Source organism: Patagioenas fasciata, chromosome 15, assembly GCF_037038585.1.
Source record: "Patagioenas fasciata isolate bPatFas1 chromosome 15, bPatFas1.hap1, whole genome shotgun sequence".
NCBI lineage: Eukaryota > Metazoa > Chordata > Aves > Columbiformes > Columbidae > Patagioenas > Patagioenas fasciata.
The window spans coordinates 8,400,647-8,422,240 of record NC_092534.1 but is presented as its reverse complement, the minus strand read 5'-3'; the positions used below and the strand labels follow the sequence as shown (position 1 = coordinate 8,422,240).

General features: G+C 52.3%; 1 protein-coding gene across 1 annotated transcript in view; it reads left to right on the top strand.

The window, feature by feature from the left end:
* The window catches only part of PPL (periplakin), a 28,129-nt gene extending 6,929 nt beyond the window's left edge, over positions 1–21,200 (top strand). Inside the window, exons 2-22 of the mRNA XM_065850892.2 lie at positions 2,770–2,869; positions 3,397–3,551; positions 4,455–4,575; positions 5,481–5,606; positions 5,881–5,922; positions 6,049–6,210; positions 6,644–6,751; positions 7,347–7,442; positions 8,484–8,606; positions 9,486–9,632; positions 10,466–10,617; positions 11,181–11,278; positions 11,950–12,107; positions 13,011–13,189; positions 13,281–13,419; positions 14,240–14,433; positions 14,779–14,929; positions 15,225–15,308; positions 16,276–16,392; positions 17,036–17,128; positions 17,628–21,200. Coding sequence (XP_065706964.1) covers positions 2,770–2,869; positions 3,397–3,551; positions 4,455–4,575; positions 5,481–5,606; positions 5,881–5,922; positions 6,049–6,210; positions 6,644–6,751; positions 7,347–7,442; positions 8,484–8,606; positions 9,486–9,632; positions 10,466–10,617; positions 11,181–11,278; positions 11,950–12,107; positions 13,011–13,189; positions 13,281–13,419; positions 14,240–14,433; positions 14,779–14,929; positions 15,225–15,308; positions 16,276–16,392; positions 17,036–17,128; positions 17,628–20,312 — 5,230 coding nt within the window. The 3' untranslated portion in view covers positions 20,313–21,200. The remainder of the gene's footprint in view (positions 1–2,769; positions 2,870–3,396; positions 3,552–4,454; positions 4,576–5,480; positions 5,607–5,880; positions 5,923–6,048; positions 6,211–6,643; positions 6,752–7,346; positions 7,443–8,483; positions 8,607–9,485; positions 9,633–10,465; positions 10,618–11,180; positions 11,279–11,949; positions 12,108–13,010; positions 13,190–13,280; positions 13,420–14,239; positions 14,434–14,778; positions 14,930–15,224; positions 15,309–16,275; positions 16,393–17,035; positions 17,129–17,627) is intronic.
* The last annotated feature ends 394 nt before the right edge of the window (positions 21,201–21,594 follow it).

Genomic DNA, 21,594 nt, shown 5'->3' with positions numbered 1-21,594 from the left:
GTCTGCTAGACCAGATCAGCAGCAACTGCGTGGGAAGCCATGGCTGAAACACAGCATTGCTACAGATCCCAAATGATCACTGGCTTAATTTTATTTCCCCTGTAAAATTTGTAAGTTTCAATCAAAACCAGAAGTAGAAGAGCTCCAAACCTCTTCTGCTTTTGGGGATTTTTTTCATCCATGCTGTAGATCCACTAAAACCCTGAAGACTCATTCACAGACTTGCTAGAAAACACTGACACCAAGGCAGGGAATTCAGAGACAAGCCCTGCCAGCTCTTCCCGAGCCCTGCTCAGCTCTAGTTCAGCTCCTGGCTATTGCAGCAAAGCATCCCAAGCTCCCACCTGGATAATCAGCCTCTCCTGCCCTCAAAGCTCAGGTTGATCAGTGAGATGAGGAAGGCCCCTTGGTGGCTGCAGGCTTTCCCAGAATGCAGGAGATGCCAGTGCTGGGTAACCGTCATCTGAAGACACATAAACACATGCAGCACATTTTAGTTACCCATCTTCAAACCACTTTCTCTCCACTGATTTAATCTGATGTTTTCCCTGGTTTACATGGGAGGATGCAGATTAGGGGAAACTCCCAAGTGGACTTTGAAGAGCTGCTTCTACCATTGCAGCAGGATTCAGCCACCCACAGCCATCTTCTGGTGACCCCTGCACCCTCCAGCTGTGATTGTTGAACAGAAAACAAGGCTCATCCTTGCAATTATTGCAACCAGCTGTATGACTCACAATGACCCCCTCGTTTGCTCCCCTGCTCAGAAATACCTGCTCAGTTCATTTCTGCTGATGCAAGAGAGCCCATAATTAGGGCAATTCCTCTGCTTGTCAGGAGGTGCCAGGCAGCAGAAGCAGCGGTGACAGACACAAACCACCAGCCATGCCGAGTACCATCCTGATGATGCAGCTTCTATAATAAGAAAAAAAAACCCAAACAACAGTGTAAATCCTGCCCACGCCAGAACTTCCCAGGGAAGTGTGAACTTTTGTGGAGTTGTCAGATGCTACAAAGCTCCTGCAGCCCAACGCAGGGATCGAGGTAGGGGGGAACAACCCCAGAGCTGAGCTTCGTTTTGTTCTGCTGCATCAAAAGCAATAGCACATGCTGGCGGGCAGGAACGTGTCCTGAAGCTCAGCACCAGTGCCAGGAAAGAGGCTGGACAGACTCTCTGGGTTTGCCAAGCTTTTTGCCCCAGTGCCCACGCTGGAAAGGCAGCAAGCTGAGATGCCCCGGATGGAGACTGTGTGCGGTCCCCGAGTTGCACAGGACTGCCAATGCCACGTACTGCACTTACCTGCTGGTGGCTGAGCACTGGCACATGTCCAGGGAAGCCACTGAAAAGCTGTAGAAGAGGATTGCCTTGGTCAACAGGCCATTTCCACTCTCAGCTTTGGCCCACCTCGCTGTGGAAGACAGGAGGACGTGCCTTGTGTTGTCCTGGAGAAGCTCACATGGCCAACCCTGCCCTGTGATGGACATAGGTGCTGCAGGACCCCTCAGAGCTGAGCAGACAAAGCTGCTGGAGGAAGCTGTCCAGCTGGGGATGAAGAGCTGCCACAGGATCCTCCCACACCTTGAGCAAGCATGGCTGGGATGCTGGTGCTCCAAAAGACAACTCTGCTCTCCCCCAGCCTGTCAGCCTTTGCAGGAGACACACAACTCACCTGATGGCATCTATAACAGCAATTAACACTTCTAAGAGCCATATAAAGGTTAATTCTACCACCACATAACAAGATCATTAAGCCTCATTATCCCTACTCTATAGGTGGTTAGTACTGGAGTGAACCAACCCTTGGCTTAAGCCCACACGGCAAAGCAGCACAGCTGGGACACAAGCCTCAGCCTTGCCACCAGCCTTGGCTCTAGGACCCCTCCAGCTGCAGGGACTGGTGAGGAGCACACCCCACCTTCTGCCTCCGGTCTGCAGAACCACAGCAGGAGGCTGCCCTGGAGCTGGCCCTGGCATGCTGCAGCCTCTCCCTGCAACCAAAGTGACAGCAAGAGGACAAAATGTTTAAAATAACTCTGGCAATGCAAAAGCTGCGTCACGGGTTGTTCTGACTCTGTTCTAACTCAGCTGTCCCTAGAGTGAAGCTGGCATTATTTGGGCTGGCCCTGCACCCTGCTAGCCCAGCTGCAAATGGGGAGGCTTGGGCCAATATCACACTAGGAGCAAAAACCAGTGCCTAGCAAGAGACGAAGCACCAAAAGATAGATGCAATGTGTGCTGACTCATCCCTTTATCTGGTTTAAATTGTCAATAATAGGCAAAGAAGCCCTGAGCACAGCACAGAGAGGCACAGCAGGGGCTCCTAGGCAGGGCTGCACCCCACAGGGGGTGCAGGCAGCAGAGCCCTGGTCTGCGGGCGGCAGCCTCACCCGAGCCATCTTGCTTGTCTGCATGGGCCTCAGGTCCTCTCTGCTGCTCAGGCTCCCCTGTTTCTCCTTGTCCCCTGCAAACGACTCTCTTCTGTCTTGCTCTGAGGCCAAGAGAGGCTCAGGGCCGCCTACAACATCGCTCCCATTTCCACCGTGCAGGAGGCTCGATGTCCCCACCCGCTACCCCCATCCTGGCAGAGCAGAGTATTTTGGAAAGTGTTAGAAAGGCGGCAGTGAGTCACACACAGCTGCAGTGCCTGGCAGGCTGGGCTGGCCCCGGGCCACCCCCGAGGTCACAGCACCGTGACAGCAGCCGCTTAAGGCTCTGGCCATGTTTGTGGGGTGACAAGTCTCCCTTTTTCTTCCCCTCTTTCTCCCCAGCATCTCCAGTAAAGAGCTGACTGAGCTCATAGAGCGCCTGCAGAAAAATGCCGACCAGGTGGAGAAAAACATCGTGGAGATCGACTCCCGAATCCAGAATGTAAGCTGTGTCCCCTGAGCAGCTCTGTCCCCTCCAGCCCCCTCCTGCCACAGCCCTTCCTGCTTCACTGCTGTCTCCTCTCCTCTCCTTGGGCACATCTACATGGTCACCCTGCCCTATGGCAGGTTCCATAAGGGAGGGACACATGGGTTCCCCCAGGTTGTGGGAAGAAGGTGAGGCAGTGTATAACAGGTGATGGGGCCCCAAAATTCTTCCTTACCCAGGGCAGGGTAGCACTGTGCGGAGCAGGGATGTGCATCCCAGCAGGCAGGTGGGGTGGAGAAAGGGCCTGAACAGTCCCCCTCTTCCCGAATGGTACAGTGCATCCCCAGGTGACACAGCCGCCCCAGCCACAGCCCTTCCTTGGGGCTAACATAGGCAGGGGAAAGCAAAATACATCCCTGAAGGACATGAGACAGCAGAGCTGGTACCCAGGGGCAGTGCTATGGGAGGACCTTTCTCAGGCCTCTTGGATACCATTTTATTTTCCGCTGGTGACCCTTCTTCCCCACTCTCTGCCTGCCCAGGACTTGCACAAGATCAAGGCATGCCAGCCTGCGCAGCACAAGGACCTGACAGCTCAGAAACTCACCGAGTCCGACAAGCTGCTCTATGTGCTGGATGGGGATGCAGCCATCGCCCGGCACATGAAACACCCCCAGGGTGACATGATCACAGAAGAGTGAGTACCACAGCGGGGTGGGCAGACCTGTCCCCAGAGCCTTGCGGGGGTTAGAGAAGGCTCTGGGGAGACGTTATTGCAGCCTTTCAGTACTTAAAAGGGGCTGATAAGAAATATGTGGATGGATTTTTTAGCAGAGTCAGTTGTGACAGGACAAGGGATGATGGTTTTAAATTAAAAGAGGAGAGATTCAGGCTAGACATGAGGAAGAAATTTTTTTACACTGAGGGTGGTGAGAGCCTGGCCCAGGTTGCCTACAGAGGTGGTGGATGCTCCATCCCTGGAGACATCCCAGGCCAGGCTGGATGGGGCTCTGAGCAGCCTGAGCTGGGTGAAGATGTCCCTGCTCATGGCAGGGGGAGTTGGACTGGATGAGCTTCGAGAGTCCCTTCCAACCCAAACCATTCTATGAGTCTATAACTCTATGACACTTCTCCAGGGCTCTGCTCAGCTCCTCTGTGCAGCTGGAGGAGGCACCACAGGCTGCTCCACAGCCCAGCTTGCACTGAGGTGCAGAACCTGCAGCCATCCTCAGGCAGGGGTAGGGTGAGAACAGCTGCACATCTGCTGATGGCAACTCTGCACGGAACACCATGGGGTGATACCTGCCCGCTGTGCCATCAGACCCTGCTCTCCCACAGCACCAGCCTGCTCGGAGCTGGCAGATGTGCTGCAGCCCTTGGCAGGGGATGGTGCATGGGGGAACCTTTGCCCTCTCCCTCCTTGGCTGATTGCACTAGGTGGCTGCTGCCAGCCTGCCAGGCAGCACTGGGCTCACTGAAGTCCCCTAAGGACAGTCCTCCCTCCACAGGGGAGCTGGGAGAGTTTCACCTATAGCTACCAATGCTAATGCCAGCCCATGCCCACATTCTGCATCCCACCCTCATCTTTCCCTTCTCACAGCATCCGGCAGCTGAAGGAACGAGTGACAAACTTGCGCATGAAACACGACCAGATCTACAACTTACCCCTGCAGCCTATTGAACCCCAGGTCAACTGGTCAACAGTGATCGACGAGAAACAGGTACCCAGGGAACCATCAGTGCACCAGCTAGGGACAGGCAGGACCTTGTCCATCTCCCCATGGAGAAACAGGCTCCTGGAGGCCTTTTTGGCTGCAGGGCGCTGCAAACAGCATGGGAGGGAGGAAGGGTGCTGGGTGGCAGGGGATGGTGCAGAGATGGCGGGACAAGACCAGCTGTCACTGCTGGCAGCAGCTGGGCTAAGCGAGGAAAAGCTCCAGAGGATCAGGGTGGCCATGGGGGAGTGCACCAGCCTGGCCTTCAGAGGATGGGCTCCTACAGCTCAGCCTGGCCATTGACCTCTTGGGTGAGCTTGGGCAAACCTCTGCCCTTCTCTAGCCAAGGTTGGAGACCACACTCCTTCTCCAGGCAGTTTGCTCCAACACCCTACTATAGTGAGAGTAGAAAAGCTTCTCCTTATACCCAGTCTGGCCTTCCACTGGTTCAGTTAATGCCTGTCATCTCTCGTCTCCCTACCACACACCACCTTGCAAAGCATGGCTCCGTTTACTCAGTAACTTCCCCGTAGTTATGGGATGGTTGTTGTTAGGTCTCCCCACAAAGCCTTCTCCTCCCAAGACTGAACCAGCCTTAACCTCTCTTGGCTCCCGGGCTTGGCATCCCCAGTCACCAGCTGCTTTGTGCTCTACTCTGTGGCCCTTCCTCTTCATTGTATCCCAGCACTACACTCTTACAGCCAGAAGAGTGTTAAAACCCCCAAACTAGCATTCCCGTGGCCGCCATCTGGCACAGACACCTTCACCCACGGGCTCCCAGGCACCCACATGCTGCCATCACCGGTGCTTGTCCAAGCCCAGCTCCATGTCCACCTCCATGAGGAGTTTCCCAGGTCTTAGCTGCTGCATCCCATTCTCCCATTGCTAACCTCAGCCTCTGTGTGCTGCAGGATGCGTTAAGCAGCAAGGGCTTTGGGACTGACCTGCCGCTGGTCAACAGCCAAGTAGAAGAGCACAACATCTTCCACAACGAGGTCATGGCCATTGGTCCACACATTGTTAAAGAAGGCAACAAGGTCAGTCCTCTGGCCCCTCTCCCTGCTGCCCCATCCCCAGCCACTGATGAAGGAGAGCGCATCCCACTATCCAGGCTCCTACTGCCTGGACCAAGCTGGGTGGTTGCGCAAATCCACGCCTAACCTGAAAGCTCAGCATCGCACGCCAACTATAGCTTTACAATGAGGCAAACCCCATAAAGCCCACATTCCTCTCCCTCACCCAGCCCCTGCCAGACCACCACTTGCCAGAGACATGCTCCTAACTCTTGCCTTGCTTCTCCTCTGTTACCAGGAACACACGAGTGACTTCCAAGCCAAATACCAGAAGCTGCTGGTAAGAGACCTCCCAGATCCAAGGGGCAGAGCCCTTTGCAGGGGACCCTTGCCAGAGTGGCCAGACACCCACAGGGGACCCGTGAAGAGGAGCTTTGGGCTGATCTCTCCCTCTGACCCTTTCCAGGCCGGCTCCCAGCAGCGGCAGCAGGATCTGAATTCGCTGCAGGACTACATGCAGCGCTGCACCAACAAGCTCTACTGGCTGGATCAGCAGGCAAAGGACAGGACCCATTACGACTGGAGCGATCAAAACCTGGACTACCCCAGCCGGCGCCGCCAGTACGAGGTCCGTGGGCTGCCCGGCCCTATGCTGGCTGGGTGCTCTGCAGCGAGGGAGGGGGGCATGGAGCCGAGGGAGCAGGCTAAGGGTTGGATGGGGACATAAAATGTTCTTTCCCCTGTGCCTCCATTTCCCCCACTCCAGCGTGAAGCACTTAGAGGTGTACAGATGATAGCATATGGATATTAAGGTTAATCCTTACCTCCTGCCAGAAATAAAGCAATGAGGAAGCTCAGGAGATTCCTCATTCTCTGTTCCCTTATCTGAGCATTCATTGGCAAGAGTCACATCTTTAGCAACATCTGCAAGGGAAGGAGAAACAAGAGCTGCAGTAGGGGAATATCAGGCTTTCAGCCGTTGCAGAGTAGCTCAGTCACAGGACACAGCCAGGTTCCCCTCTCCTTGTGTGGGAACCAGCATCTTACTTCTCTCCATCTAGAACTTCATCCACCGAAAGCTGGAGGAGAAGGAGGAGGCCATCAACAAGCTGCATGCAGATGGAGATCAGCTGCTCGCCCAGAATCACCCTGGGAAGAATGCCATCGAGGTGAGCATCATGGATGGGGTCCAGCTTCCCCGTCTGCCACAGAGCTCAGGGGACTCACACAGCCCTTCTGCAGTGTGGGACCTGGTGCCAACATGACTCTTGAGTTTAATTCCTGAGACTCACCCAGCCCTTCTACAAGTGTAGGACCTGGTGCCAGCATGACTCTTTTTACTTCCCTGGATGCCAAGTGGGAAAAAAGTCTCCTTCACTTGCAAGTGTGTGCCATTGGAAGAGCAAGATAAGCCTAAGTAGCTCTTCCCATGGTCCTCGTTCCTGTGGTGATAACCCTGTGCCTGCTGCCTACAAAGGATAAATTATGGTGGCAAGCTCTACCTCCTGTGGGAAGATGGACATAAGTCCACAGGATTTGCCACCTCCTTCCACCTATCTCTACGCTCCCATAGGAGCATCCCAGCTTTGGACCATCTCTCCAGTATTCTCTTTCTCGCTTTGATCTGAGAGCATCTGGGCAGCTTCACAGGCAGCCAAGGAGCTGTTTGCTCAAGAGGGAAGCAGGTGCTTTCTGGCGGGCAGCCCAGGCTCACCCCTAGCACAGGACCTCCTTCCAACGTCCCCCTCCACCCCTGTGTTGCAGGCTCACATCGAGGCCGTGCACGCTGACTGGAAGGAGTACCTCAACCTATTGATCTGCGAGGAGAGCCACCTGAAGTTCATGGAGGACTTCCACAAGGTACCAGATCCCTGGGCAGTGAGGCATGATTTTTTGCTCTGCACAGCCCAGGGAGTAGGTGCTGGGTTGCAGGAGATCCCAGGATACCAACTGGTATGGCTGCTCTGGAAATAGGGTAGAAAAGATTGAGTCCTCTAGTCTACAGGGCTTTGAAGGCTAGGAGAACTGACTTGTGCTGATATAACACGTCATAATTGCTTGAGCACGAAAGGTCAGTACTTCCTTGGCAAAGCATGACTTGCAGAAAGCAGCTGCTCTGATGTCAAGGTTCAAGAGCCACAGTCCAACACCAGCATCCTTGTCTGCAGGACAGTGGAGGTATCTCATGGAGGTATCTCACCCCCAAAACAAGGCATGGGGAGACCTTGTATGCTTCTTGCAGAAGCAGAACAGGTCTGAGTGGGGAAGTTACACCTGCAGAAAACAGAGTTGGCCCCCCGGCTAGCCCTGTGCAAGGGCTCAGAGCCCCAGCTGAGCTCAACAGACAGATGTCTGCTGGATAAATTGCATCTGACAGCCAGGGAGGCTCTGCAGGGGAGCAGGTCAGGCTGGATTCCTTTCCCACAGCCTGGGTGTGTTGACGACGTGATGAGTCTGTTGCCAAAACTGAACCATGGTGCCCAGCCCAGGCAGTGCCTTTTGTGGGTATCTGCCAAAATAACTGCTCCAGGGGGTGATTTGTGTGTGGAAGGGCTTGGCTCTGCCTTCTCCTTGGCACTGGCAACAGAGCCACCGCACACCATCGCAATGCTGTCCAAGTGAAACAAAATTCGAGGGCGGGAAAAGGCAGGATTTAAGAACTCTGCAGCAGAAGATCATGGAATAAGTTGCCCCTGGTTGTCTTTCCCCTAGCTCTGCTGTCCTGAGCGTGGAAAATAGTGATTCCTCACATTTCTCCATGCACTTCTGAGTGCTCAGAGGCCTGTCCAGGTGCCTGGTGGCTGCCCCTGTGCTAGGCAGCATGAACATCAGGGTGCCGGGTTGGGTCTGCTTCATGTTTCAGCAGGACCCTCTCTCACAAGAGACTTTGCCTTCCTGCAGTTTCAGAAAGACGCTAAGGATGCCCAGGAGCTCTTGAAGAAGGTGGATACAGACCTGGATCAAAAATTCAGCCCAGAGTTCAAGGACAGATACCAGCTTGAGTCTCTCCTTCGGGAGCTGGACGTGAGTATTGGTGGAGGCAGGACCCAAGGGCAGCAGCAGGAGCCAGTGTCCCTATGACACCAGTGGAGGGACATCCCTGCTGGAGCAGGCATCTAGCCCAGCTTTCAGTATGGTGAGCAGCAGGACCATGCTGCTGCCTCCCGCTGCCCAGCCTTCACCCACTCTTCTTTCTCCTCCAGCTAGAGATTGCCTCTCCCATAGCAACGTAATTGCTCACCGGGCTGGTTTTTATTTGTTCTCTCATTGAGCTAGCACTTAAGGGCGGGAGCATAATTAGACCTGCTGCCAGAGGAGGCTGTGGAACTATCTGTGCTGCCGAGAGCCGGGATGCGAAATCATCCACTTGGGAAGGGCAGTGCTGAGCCAAGCCACTGGCCCAGCCCAAGCCCAAGCATGCTGCAGCAGGCCCAGATGATGCACGTGTCCTGGGACAGCTGATAGCTCTTCCCAACAGCTGTCCTCCTCCTGCCTGCTCCATCCCACTCACCATTGTGGGATACTCACCTGCACAGCTAGAAATAGAGCAAAACCAATAAGGAGCCTTTTCTCAGAGCTCTAATTAAAGCTGACAGCGGGGCCGTTCATCAACATGCAGCCAGGCAGATGTGGACCATACACCAGGTAATAGCTATTACTAGCCCAGTGGCTAGTGCCAAGGCATGGCAGCTCGCAGTCCCAGTCCTCAGCCTGGCTGCAAAAGCAGGCAGGAGAGTGCAAGAACACAACAGCTGCAGAGCAGGACCCAAGGAGCCATTTTCATCAGCACAAGGAAAAGAGCATTGGGACAAGCTCCTCCCCAGCCTTTCCTTAGTTTGGCAGAGCCCAGGAGCTTGTTCTTCCCATGTTTCTTTACTGGTTTTGGTCGTTACCCTGTGCTAGGACCAGGAAAAGGCCTTGGACAAGTACGAGGAGGTGGTGAAGTCCCTGCAGGAGCGCAGCCAGCACGTCCTGCCCCTGCGGTACCGCCGCGAGATGCCGCTCCAGCCCGTCCCCGTGGAGGCTCTCTGCGAGTACGAAGGAGAGCAGGTAACGTCTCCCTTGTCCCATGGGCAATGCAGAGGTGTTGCTGGGGACTGTCTCCTCAGGGAGCACTGGGGATGGAAGAGACCCCTGGGGAAGGAGCAGTTTTTGCCAGTGCCAAAGCAGTGATATTTCCTGCAGTGGGGACAAGGCAAAGGTCATGCTTGTCCTGGTGAGAAAGCAGGTTTGGCAGCTCTGGAGGAGCAGGGCAGGAGGGGTCTTGGGGAAACACAGCCTCTGTCCGCCCTGCAGACAGCGTGCCCTATCACACACCCTTTGGGAGGTTGCGACAGCCTGGCTCTGTCACTTTCCCACGCTCCCCAGGCTGGGACGGTGGAGATGCCTGGGCACGTTTCTGATGAAAGAAATTCATCCCACCATCACCACCTGAGTCCTGGTGGGCACATCTGCATCCCCATCCTCAGGGTATCATCTTTGCAGGACTGAGTACTTGACCAAAGGACAGACGCCATGGGGGCAGCTGGGGCCCAGAGAGAAGCGAGCGGCCCCGGCTGACTCAGCTGGCTGCCTCTCTGAAAGGGAAACCCACAGCAGAGCCCTGGAAACACCTTCTCCTCCCTGCCCCAGTGGGAATCTGTTTGCTGTGGTGGCTGCAAGAGGAGGCATGGCTTCGTTCCTGTAGGCTTAGGGGAGGGAGGAGCAGGCACATGAGTTTTTGGCAAATAGCAGATACATGGAGAAGCAAGAGAGTGCTGAGAGAAGGGATGGGGTTTATGCCAGTCCTGCCACCCCACAAGTGCAGGTTCCCGGGGCTGCTGGCATGGATTGGGGCAGGGGCCGCTTCCTGACCTGCTGCTGTGACTGTTCCTGTTTCCCAGGGCCAGATAAGCCGAGGAGCCCTCTACACCCTGCAGAAGAACAGCGGAGATGTTTGGGAAGTGGCAGATGGCTCAGGAGACAAGATCAGCGCCCCAGGGGTCTGCTTCATGATCCCCCCACCTGACCCCGAAGCCATAGCACTGGCAGACCAGTATGTGCCCCCCAGTTGTGTTGGACCCTCCCGCTGCCCCACAGCACCAGCTCTTGCCTTCACCAGCCCCAGGGCACACCACCAGTGCTGCATCCCCATGTCTGGCAGCAATGACAGTGGGGGTCCTGCCCCATTCCCACAGCAAAGCTGTGTCTGCTTGAAGCCTCAGGCTTCCTCCAGAAGATATTTCAGCCTGTTTGCACACAAGATGGGGTGGGGTCAGTTCAGAGCCACCCAGGTCCCTGCTTCTCTGGGGTGGCCATTCCAGTGGGGGGGCCATTCGAGTGGGGCAGCTGCCCATCCATCCCTCAGCAGGCAGGTACCTGCCCTTGTTGCTGCCCCTGCTCTCACCCCTCTAGTGAAGACACTTCTCTACCCCTTTGTGAACATGGGGTGAAGGTGCCTCTCCCCAACTCCCTTCATGGCTGCCACGAGGGGTCAGGTCCCACGAGCCCCTCCAGAGCTGCATCTTGTCCCCAGAGCAGCACCAGGATAAGCAACAGGGCAATGGAGGAGCTGAGAACCTGACTCTGACCTGATGCCTACACTGTCCTGTTTTGCAGAATTGCCAGTTACTACGTGAACGTGAAGGAGAAGACGACCAACTGCAAGAACACCCTCCAGCAGCGCTATGAGGGGCTGAAGGCAGACAGCATTGGAGGTGCGGCGCTGGAAGGGCTTGCTCCTTCCCAGGCACTAAAGGCTGCTGTAGCCTTGAACTTACATGGTGGCACATCTTAGGGAGGATGTCACCTAGAGCTTCCCATCTCCTATGAGGAGAGCTTCAACTCTCCTATGAGGACAGACTGAGAGAGCTGAGAGAGCCTTTTAGTGCTTAAAAGTGACCTATAAGAAAGATGAGGAGGGCCTGTTGCAATAGGACAAAGGGTGATGGTTTTAAACTAAAAGGGGAGATTCAGGCTAGATAGAAGGAAGAAATTTTTTACAGTGAAGGTGGTGAAACACTGTCCCAGGTTGCCCAGAGAGGTGGTGGATGCCCCATCCTTGGAGACATCCCAGGCCAGGCTGGACGGGGCTCTGAGCAACCTGAGCTGGGTGAAGATGTCCCTGCTCATGGCAGGGGTGGCACTGGATGAGCTGTGAAGGTCCCTTCCAACCCAAACTATTCTGTGATTCCAGGATTCCTAAGGGTCCTGGTGACAAGTGTCAGGGTGCAGTGTTGGGCTGCATGCAAGGGCAGCACAGCCAGGCTGTTGTCACAGCAGGCACAGCTTGGGGAGGGGAGGGGCATATGCATTTTGCACTCACCAGTGGGACTGAGCCTAGACCCAGCTTCCAACTGGCGCTAGCTGGTCCTCTCTCATTATCCAGATGCTGCATCGGTTCAGGGGCGCCAGCTTCTGGCAGGTCTGGATAAAGTAAACAGCGACCTGGACAAGCAGGAGAAAGCAATCACAGCAAACCTCCGTCCGCCGCTGGAGCAGAGTCGGGCAGTGCAGGACAGCACTGAGCGCTCCAAGGACCTGAAGGTACACAGCTGTGGAAGTAGACAGATAGTCCTGAACAGGGACCAAGCTCCTGAGCGGGTCTCCAGAGTGGTCCTCAGCATGCTGGGTGCTGTAAGCACTCCCCGAGCCCAGGAGCATGCAGGCACAGGGCGATGCTTACAGCTGGTGGTGCTTCCAGTGGAGATGGGGAGAAGACATTTGAACAGCCTCAGAGCCAAAACTTTTGACCTGTTCCTGGCCCAGCTCAGCCACAGAAAGGTTGAATGGGGACAAAGGTGATGGCTGCAGGGAGGGGAGCCCTCAAGATGTGATCCTGCCCATATTCCAAGCACAGAGGGGATGTTGACCATCACCAGCTAAGAAAGGAGCAAGAAAACATGGTCCAGGGCACCATTTTTCCTTGTGGACCAGCTCTGCTAGGCTCCAGTACCGGTGGCATCCTGCTCCTTTCCCTTCCTTCAGATGCCTAATTAAGCCAGGCTCCATGCCACAAACTTCCCTTGGTTTAGGAGGAAGTTCAGGTCCTGGTTACATCACCTGCTGAGAGCTGTGTCAAAATCCAAGAGCCACCACAAGTGAAAGCAAATTGCTGCAACTGCCTGCAGTGCTTTGCTGTCCAGGCAGGAATTAATCTGTCAGGCTGCAGAGCCCAGCGTGTTTCTAACAGAGCAAGAGCCAGTGGGAATCACTCCCCAGCCAGAGTTACCTTACTAAGGGGTAGCTTGCCTGCCCCAGAAGAGACACAAGTCAATAGAAAGCCAACAGAAAACATCCTTTTATCCCCTATAGGGCTGAAGGGTACCTGCCATCAAACACAAGCCCTCAGCTCTGATCTCTCCTCTCACACTGGACAGCCAAAGGTCAGCTTCTTTGTAGCCACAAGGCCCTAGTTCAATTGCTATAAAGGCTTTATTCTTACTGCAGAACATCACCAATGAGGTCCGTCGCATTGAACCCGAGAAAGCAAGGAAGATCCAGGAGTGCGAGGTCTTCATCGAATCCGTGCCGAACACTGGCAGTGCCACCTTGGTGAAGAACAAGGTGGAGAATACCAACAAGAAGTACAACCGCGTGGTTCAGCTGCTCAGCGCTGCCCAAGAGAAGTAAGTCATGGCTTGAGCCTGGCATGACACGGTATCCTGCAGGAGCCAGGTGCAGGCGTGCTTAAACATGTTCCCTCTTGTGTCCCTATAGAGTTGAGGTGGCCACTCAGCTTGAGAGGAGCCTCCAACAAGGCCGAGACCTGCTCTCTACCTATGAGAACAAACTGGTCATCGATGACACGGTACCAGAGGATTTGCGAGTGGTAGACCATAAGACAGAAGAGCTGCTGGTGAGTGTTGTCTCCAGCCAGTTTTCTACCCTATTGACATGCTCCACATACAAAACTGCTTTCCAAAATCCTGGGTAATTGCTTCTCAACTTGCAAGCTTGAATCAGTCGGTAAAGGGATGGCCTCCCCCTGCTGGAGATGAGACCTCATGTTAACTGGGGCCATCCTCACCTACTTAAAATGCAAACTGTTCCCATCCCCAAACCAGGAATCAAATACCAGTTGAATATTTGTGATTTGACAAAAGGACTAATGGAGAAGCAAAGGATAAAACCATCTGGGAAAAGCAGTGCAGAGGCCTGACGCTTGAAAGAGATGGACCCAGCACAGCTTTGAGAACAGTTATTCCTAGGAAAAGCTACTGACCAAAATTGGCAATCCTTCCGCTATAGAAAGGCCAAGAACCAGCTAGGCCAGAATTTTCTGTCCTCCTTCAGCTTTTCCATCAAGTCCTCAGTTTCAGACTAACATGCAAAAGCTTTCACAGCTCATTCTGGAGTTGTTGCACTGGCAGGAACAGGGTTTAAGGCATGAGGAGCACCAAATATTTTGCACACAGTATGCTTGCTTTTGAAGGTTAACAGGTGGAGAAGGGAGCAAGAGCTTGCTTTTTCTCCCCATCAGGTTTATCAGATGGCTCTGCTTATGATACAAGCCTCTAGCTTGCTTTTCTCCACACCTCACAGCAGTCCTGCAGCTCAGCTGTTCCTCAGCATCCTCTGCAGCTCTGGTGCAGCTGCTGCAGTTGATGGGGAGCAGCGACAAAAGCCTGGCACCTGTGCATCCCCAGAAAACCCCCCTTCTCCTGCTTTTTCTGCAGGCCATGGGCACCGAGCTCCAGTCCAAAAAGTTCCTGCTCAATGAAGCGGAGCAGAACTTGCTGAGGGTGAAGACGTGCTCCAACACCCTGGCCAGCCAGTTCCAGGAGCACTGCCCTGACATCGAACGGCAAGAAGCCGAGCTCTACAAACTCAACCAGCGCTTCAACAACCTCAGCAAGCAAATCGACCTCAGGTAAGACAGAGGACTGGGCTGGCCTGGAGAGCTGGGATATTTACAGTGGAGTTGGAACCACACTGAATCCTGAAGAGGCATAACACCATTGTGGGAACGAGCAGCTGCAGGAGGGGCTCCAGGGAGGGCTGAGGAGGAAGAGAACAAGGTTCCTGGCACACACTGGCTGCGTAGATCTGCGCAGCCTTTAGGATTAAGTGCTCTTGCAACAGAGATGGAGACTTTAGCAAAAGCACAACTCTGTCTCTTTAGTGAGCAGGGAAAGTGGGGACAGGTTAAAGTATGTTTGCAGAAGATATCACAAGAGATGCGATATGACTGAAGCGGAGCTGATTTCCCCTACAGAACACAGACGCTACAGAAGGCGAAAAGCACCTATTCCAACTACCGCACCAGCTACGATGAAGTCAACCGGTTCCTGTGCAACATTCCTAACTATGAGCCGCAGGAGAGTGACAACATCCAGCAAGTGGAAACTAAGCTGAAGAACCAAGTGGTAATTCTTTCTGAGCATGCCCTGGGCTCCACAGGGAGAGGAGAGGAAACAACAATAGAAGATAAGGAATAGAATTTAGTTCCTGAACATAAAATAGAAAAATATAAATAATTAGCTTTATTTATTTTTATGCTATAAAGTTCCACTGTCCTACCTGTGCTTTGTTTATACGTAGCAGGGCAGCCTGAGAAGGTCATAATTCTCAGTGTTGTAATTTTAATGGCAATCCTCAAAAAGGCTGAACAATGCGTTTGGATTTTGTGCTCCCTTTGACATGTATTTCTGTGCATGCCAGGCACTTCTCAGTGACATCGCAAGCAAGGAACAGGAGGTGCAGAAGGTCTCTGCCACAGCTCAGCAATACCAGCAGGCAGTGAAGGTGAGGACTGCAGTTCTGCTGGTGGGAGAACTTTAACAGAGTGGTTTGGGTTGGAAGGGACCTTCAAAGCTCATCCAGTCCAACCCCTGCCATGAGCAGGGACATTTTCACCCAGAGCAGGTTGCTCAGAGCCCCGTCCAGCCTGGCCTGGGATGTCTCCAGGGATGGGGCATCCACCACCTCTCTGGGCAACCTGGGCCAGTGATTCAGCACTCTCGTCGTAAAAAATTTCTTCCTTTTATCTAGTCTGAATCTCCCCTCTTTTAGTTTAAAACCATCATCCCTTGTCCTATCACAACAGGCATTGCTGAAAAGTCTGTCCCCGTCTTTCTTACAAGCCTGTTGTAAGCACTGAAAATCTGCCATCAGGTCTCCCCAGAGCCTTCTCTTCCCCAGGCTGAACAACCCCAACTCTCAGCCTGTCCTCACAGCAGAGCTGTTCTATCCCTCTGAACATTTTTGTGGCCTCCTCTGGGCCCACTCCAACAGGTCTTTCCTGAACCAAGGGCTCCAGAGCTGGACTCAGCACTGCAGGTGGGGCCTCAGAGGGGCAGAACCACCTACATCCTACAAGGAGCCACCTACAGAAAGCCTAGTGCCCTTGCTCAGTCAACTGATGAGCCAAGACCAGGTTGTATCTGCTCTGACGTTGACATCATATGCCCATTAGCATGGCACGTGGCTCAGATTTATTGCCTGTGAGAGTTTCCACTCCAAGCTCTGCATCTGTAACATAAGGGGAAGGTCAGCACACACCTGAGCTGTGTGCTGTTATGGTCACAGGGCAGTACCCACCTCAGAACCTGCTGGGAGGTCCTGCAAACAGTGCTGCACATCCCACCGTCCTCAGCAGCTCACTTAACACACAGGTCAAGGGAAGAAGTCATTAGAGCCAAGGTTTAGGAGGGACCTGTGCATGAAGGGGACTCAGTAATCTCACTTTCCTCCTGGGAAATTCTTCCCACAGGACTATGAGTTGGAAGCAGAGAAGCTACGGTCCATCCTTGACCTAGAGAATGGCCAGAATGGGTACATGAGCAAGAAGCCCAGGCTCCAGTCTCCAGCTGCAAAAGTGAAAGAAGAGGTAAATAAGGGGGGGCCTACAGTGAGCTAAAGCAGATGACACCTTATGGGACCAATGGGGATACTGCAAACACTTACACTTACTGTCAGTGTCCTTGGTCCCACAGGGGACTGCAGAGGAAGGCAGAGAATCAGGGAGGAAGGGATTTTTCATCATTCTTAATCCATCAGGTTTTTTTGGACCAGGCTGGGCACAATGAGAGGTGGAAAATGCTGGATTTAACACTTCTCTGCTGAAAGGGGAAAGAGTGGAGAACAACCAAAACCCTTTTTCACCTCCCGAGACTTTCAAACATAGAGCCAAAGACTCCGTCATAGAAATACAGCGAGAACAGGGCACAAGCTACCTATTTGTGCAGGATCTGTTTGCTACCTGTGTCAAGCTCATCCTGCCTATCGAGACAGCTGGAAGTTCCACCCAGTTCTTCTTCAGCTGCATCTCTTCAACAGGAAATGTACAGTATGACCATGAGAGTGTGCATACATGAGAATCGCCCTTTCTCCCCCAAAGCTGGGTAGATCACCACTGTAGGTTTTTAGAATAGCACCCAGCGTTACTTCTTTAGGCCCTGCATCTATTCAGCAAGTCTTGACCAAGCACCCCTGGTTCCACCACCTCTTTTCAATGCATGTTTGTTCTGTAGGAAGCTGTTCTGGCAGCCAAGTTTACCGAAGTAAATGCTGTGAACAAACAGAGGCTGCAGAACCTGGAGTTCGCTCAGAGCCTCCTGCGGCAGGTAAGTGATCCCCAGGGGCAACGCGATACTGAAAGCACAGGCATGTAAATAATACACGTGTGCCTTTGCTATGACAAGTTGAACTGGAAATAAATCTAGCTAGCATTTAATCCTCCAAAATCATTAATCAGCAGACACTTAAATTAGATAGACAACCCCTCTGTGTTCCCCAGTCCCACCTCCCGCTCATCCAAGGAGGCTCCAGATCATTTTGAGCACTTTTGGCAAGCGCATGCCAGAATTAGTGTCCCTTGTGGCTAAAAGCTTTGTTCTGACAGCAACAGGCATCACAAAAAACATTTTTCGCAGGCTGGGAACCCAGAGCAATTCAGGAGATGCCTGCTTGCAAACACACCCTGTTTGGCATTTGCAACAGGCAACCTCCATTAACCAAGCTCAACACCCTCCTGTCGTTTTGTCACAGGAGGCACTGAAAATAAGCATCCAAAGTATGATTATTTGGGGTTTTTTGACTACACAATCTTCTTTTCAACAACAGCAACCAGATGTTCAAGTGACACAAGACTTTCTCCAGACCAAAAGATCCTTAAGGCCCATGGAAGAAGTCTGGAAGTTGAAGAAAGAGCTCGAGGATGAGACTCAGCGTCGGCAGCAGCTGGAAGCAGAGATCCGAGCCATCCAGAACAACATTGTCTACCTGCAAAACCAGAAGCCCCAAGAAACTATCATTATGAAAGAACTGCTGAAGAAAGTGCCTGACCCTCATCTGGAGGAGAGCTTTCACAAACTGCAGCAAAACCTGGCAGAAGAGCAGCGCAAGAACCAGGTACTCCAGGAGGAGCTGGAGGCTCTTAAAATCAGGTTGCGGGTTTTGGAGCATGAGAAAAGAGAAGGAGGGCAGGAGTACATAGTGAAAGAGGTTCTGCGCATTGAACAAGATAAGGCTCAAGCTGATGAGATCCTGAAGCTCAGAGAAGAACTGGAAGACCTCAGGAGGCAGGAAGGAACCAGAGAGAATGAAGTCACCATTTTACGCCAACAAATTGCTGTGCTGTCCAGCGAGAAGAACAAAGAGCAGGAGAAGGTAACAGAGAAGGAGGTGCTGAAGCTGCAGAACGATCCCCAGCTGGAGATGGAATTCCGGATGTTGCAAGAGAACAAGGAGAGGGAGAGCGCCCTTCGGCAGAAGCACGAGAAAGAGCTCAGCTTCCTCCAGGAGAAGCTCAAACGTCTTGAGAAGGAACGGGCCATTGCTGAGGGCAAAATTACTGTCAAGGAGGTGCTCAAGGTAGAGAAAGACATAGCCATTGAGAGAGAGGTGAACGAGCTCCGTCGCCAGTACGAAGATGAGAAGTCCAAGGGTCGTTCCAATGAGCGGGAAAAGGCTGAGCTGCTCAGGAAGATCCAGCTGCTGGAGGAAGAGAACTCCAAGGTGGTTGTCCAGGAGAAAGTGCGTGAGATTGTACGCCCAGATCCCAAAGCTGAAAATGAAGTTGCCAACCTTCGTTTGGAGCTGGTAGAGCAGGAGAGGAGATACCGAGGTGGTGACGAACAGCTGAAGAGCTGCCAGAATGAGCTGGCTGCTCTGAGGAACAGAGGGCCACTGGTAGAAGTCAAAGAAGTCATTAAAGAGGTCATTAAGTACAAGAATGATCCAGAAACTGAGAAGGAGCTACAGCGACTCCGTGAGGAAATTATAGAGAGGACGGGAGCAATTGAAAGAGCTGATCTTGAGATCTACCAGCTGAAACAAGAGATACAAGCTTTGAAAGATGCCAAACCTCAAGTGCAAACAAAGGAAGTTGTTCAAGAAATTCTGCAGTTTCGGGAAGACCCCAAGACTAGAGAGGAGGTGGAGTCTCTCAGAGTGCAGCTAGCAGATGAACAGATGAAACACGTTGACCTGGAGAGGGAACGGCTACTCCAAGAAGAGAAAGTAAGACAGAAGGAGGAAGAGCTTTCCCAGGTGAAGGAGAAAGTGGTCCAGCAGGAAGTAGTGAAGTATGAGCAAGATCCTGCCTTGAAAGCTGAAGTCAGCTCCTTCTCCCAGAGCATTGAGAGCGAGCTCAAGCAAATTGATGACCTCCGTGAAGAACTCCGCAAGCTGCAGAGGAGGCGGTCTGAGCTAGAGCGTCAGCTAGAAGAACTTGAGAAAGAGAGACAGGCCCGCAGGGAGGCTGAACTGGAGGTGCAGAGGCTGAGGATCAGGTTGAATGAGTTGGAAGAACAAGAGAGGGAGACAACAGAACGAGTAACTGTGAAACAGAAAGTGATCCTTCAGCAAGATCCCCAACAAGAGAAGGAGCACTCCCTCCTCAAGCTGGAGCTAGAAGAAGAGAAGCACCGGAGACAAGTCTTGCAGACTGAACTAGAAGCCCTGAGAAAGAAGCTCCTTTCTTTGGAGAAGATGGAGGTCAAAGAGAAAGTGGTCTTTTCAGAGAGTGTCCAAGTGGACAAAGGAGACACAGAGTATGAGATTCAAAAGCTGAAGAGCAATCTGGAAGAAGAAACCCGGCGTAAGAGGGAGCTGGATGCAGACATCAACCGCCTCGAAACCAGGCTGTCTGAGGTAGAATTCAACAACTCCAAGTCATCAAAGGAGCTAGACTTATTAAGGGAGGAAAACCACAAACTACACCTTGAGAAACAGAACCTGCTGATGGAAACAAGGAGACTGCAATCAGAGATTGAACTCACAGCATCAGAAGCTCGGGATTTGAGAAACATGACACACATGGACAGTGGAATAAACCTGGACTCCAGATTCCAAGCTCTGGAAAGAGAGTTAGATGATCTGAAGCAGTTATCCAGAGATAAAGATGCAGAGATCGAGCAACTCCAGAACCGCCTGAAGACAGTGGCTATCAAGAGGGAACAAAGAGAGAACCACCTGCGGCGCTCCATTGTGGTCATTGACCCCGATACAGGAAAAGAAATGTCTCCAGAGGAAGCTCATGTGTTAGGCCTCATCGAATGGAGCCTGTTTGTCAAACTGAAGAGTCAGGAATGTGACTGGGAGGAGATCTCGATAAAGGGTCCCAATGGGGAATCATCTGTGATCCTCGACAGAAAGTCTGGTAGAGAGTTCTCAATTGAGGACGCCTTGAAGAGCGGCAGGCTAACCACGGCTCAGTACAACAGTTACCTCAACAAGCAGATGTCGATCCAGGAGCTGGCAGTCTTGGTGTCCGGCAGTAATTACACAGCGCTCCCTCCACTTTAGAAACTTTTTTCTTAAGAGCAGCTAGGACGAGCTGCACCACTTCTTAAACTACCAGATCACTGCAAATCCTTGCCCTCCTTTGCGTCTTCCAAAATGCTACAGCCTCTGCCCCAGCCGTGCTACAAAGCCACACTGCTTGCTGTCATACACTGCAGAAAAGCACCACCAGTAGTGGAAAACACATCTGTCAGGACTACAGCAAAACCCCTCTTCATCCCTACCTGATCACTCAATCTAACAAAAACCAAGACAAAAAGCCTTAGGACAGCAAAGACCCTAAGTTTAAAGACTCAGCGGAACCTGCAGTTTCCTCAACATATACTCACGTAGTCGCATAGAAAGCTGTATACAGCAGCCATTAGAGAGACTGAAGGTCAAGATGACTCCGAGGTGACCAGCAGGAGCTGATTACATCAGCTGCATGTTGGTAAGCCAGACAGTTTCATCATGGACAACCGACTAAATGACGGGATCATCCTCTGAGAAAACCAGCACTGTAAAAACAAAGATGTGCTACACAGTTCAGTATCACTACATTAATGCCTTAATACTATCATTTTATTCACCTATGTGCCTATGCTGCTGGGGAAGAGTGAAGCAGATGTAATTTGATGGCATCAGGAGGAGCATTCAACCACCACAGAGGTCACCGAGAAGCACGTGAAGGGATGGCAGTATTGCCCAACACAAGAGGGAAGTGTAAAGCATCCAACTGTAACCAAACACAAAGTGCCTTCAAAACAGTTAGCTTACCTCATGGTGAAAAGCCATTTGTGCTGGTAGAGTTACATGCAGCTATATGTTTCATTTACTTGTGTAAGGGAATGGGAAATAGAGGGGAATTCTATTTATAGTACCAAAATAAAAATGCAGTGGTTTCAATCAGAAGTTGTTTTTTATTAATTATGGCAGTCTCTTCATCTTTGGCTTTACAGAAAGATGCCATTTCAGAGTCAAAGTTTAAAAAAATAAGTCTCTTCATTTTATCTGTCGACTCTTTTCCAAGAGGGAAATTGCTGGAGCAGCATTAGAGCTGGGACTAATTAGCAGCAATAGATGGGAGTGAACTGCACTAATAAATGCAGCTGCAGGATAACAGGGAATTACATGAGGATGGTACCAGGGGCTTCCACATCTAGAGCACATTCATTTCCTTTTTCCCAAATTTCAGCTAATAGCTGAGCCCCAGTAAACTCTCCTGTCAACAAAAGCAGCTGTGAGCATTCACTGCACATCCACCCTGGCTTTGGGGATTAAACCCATTATTTTACCTTCGTGAATG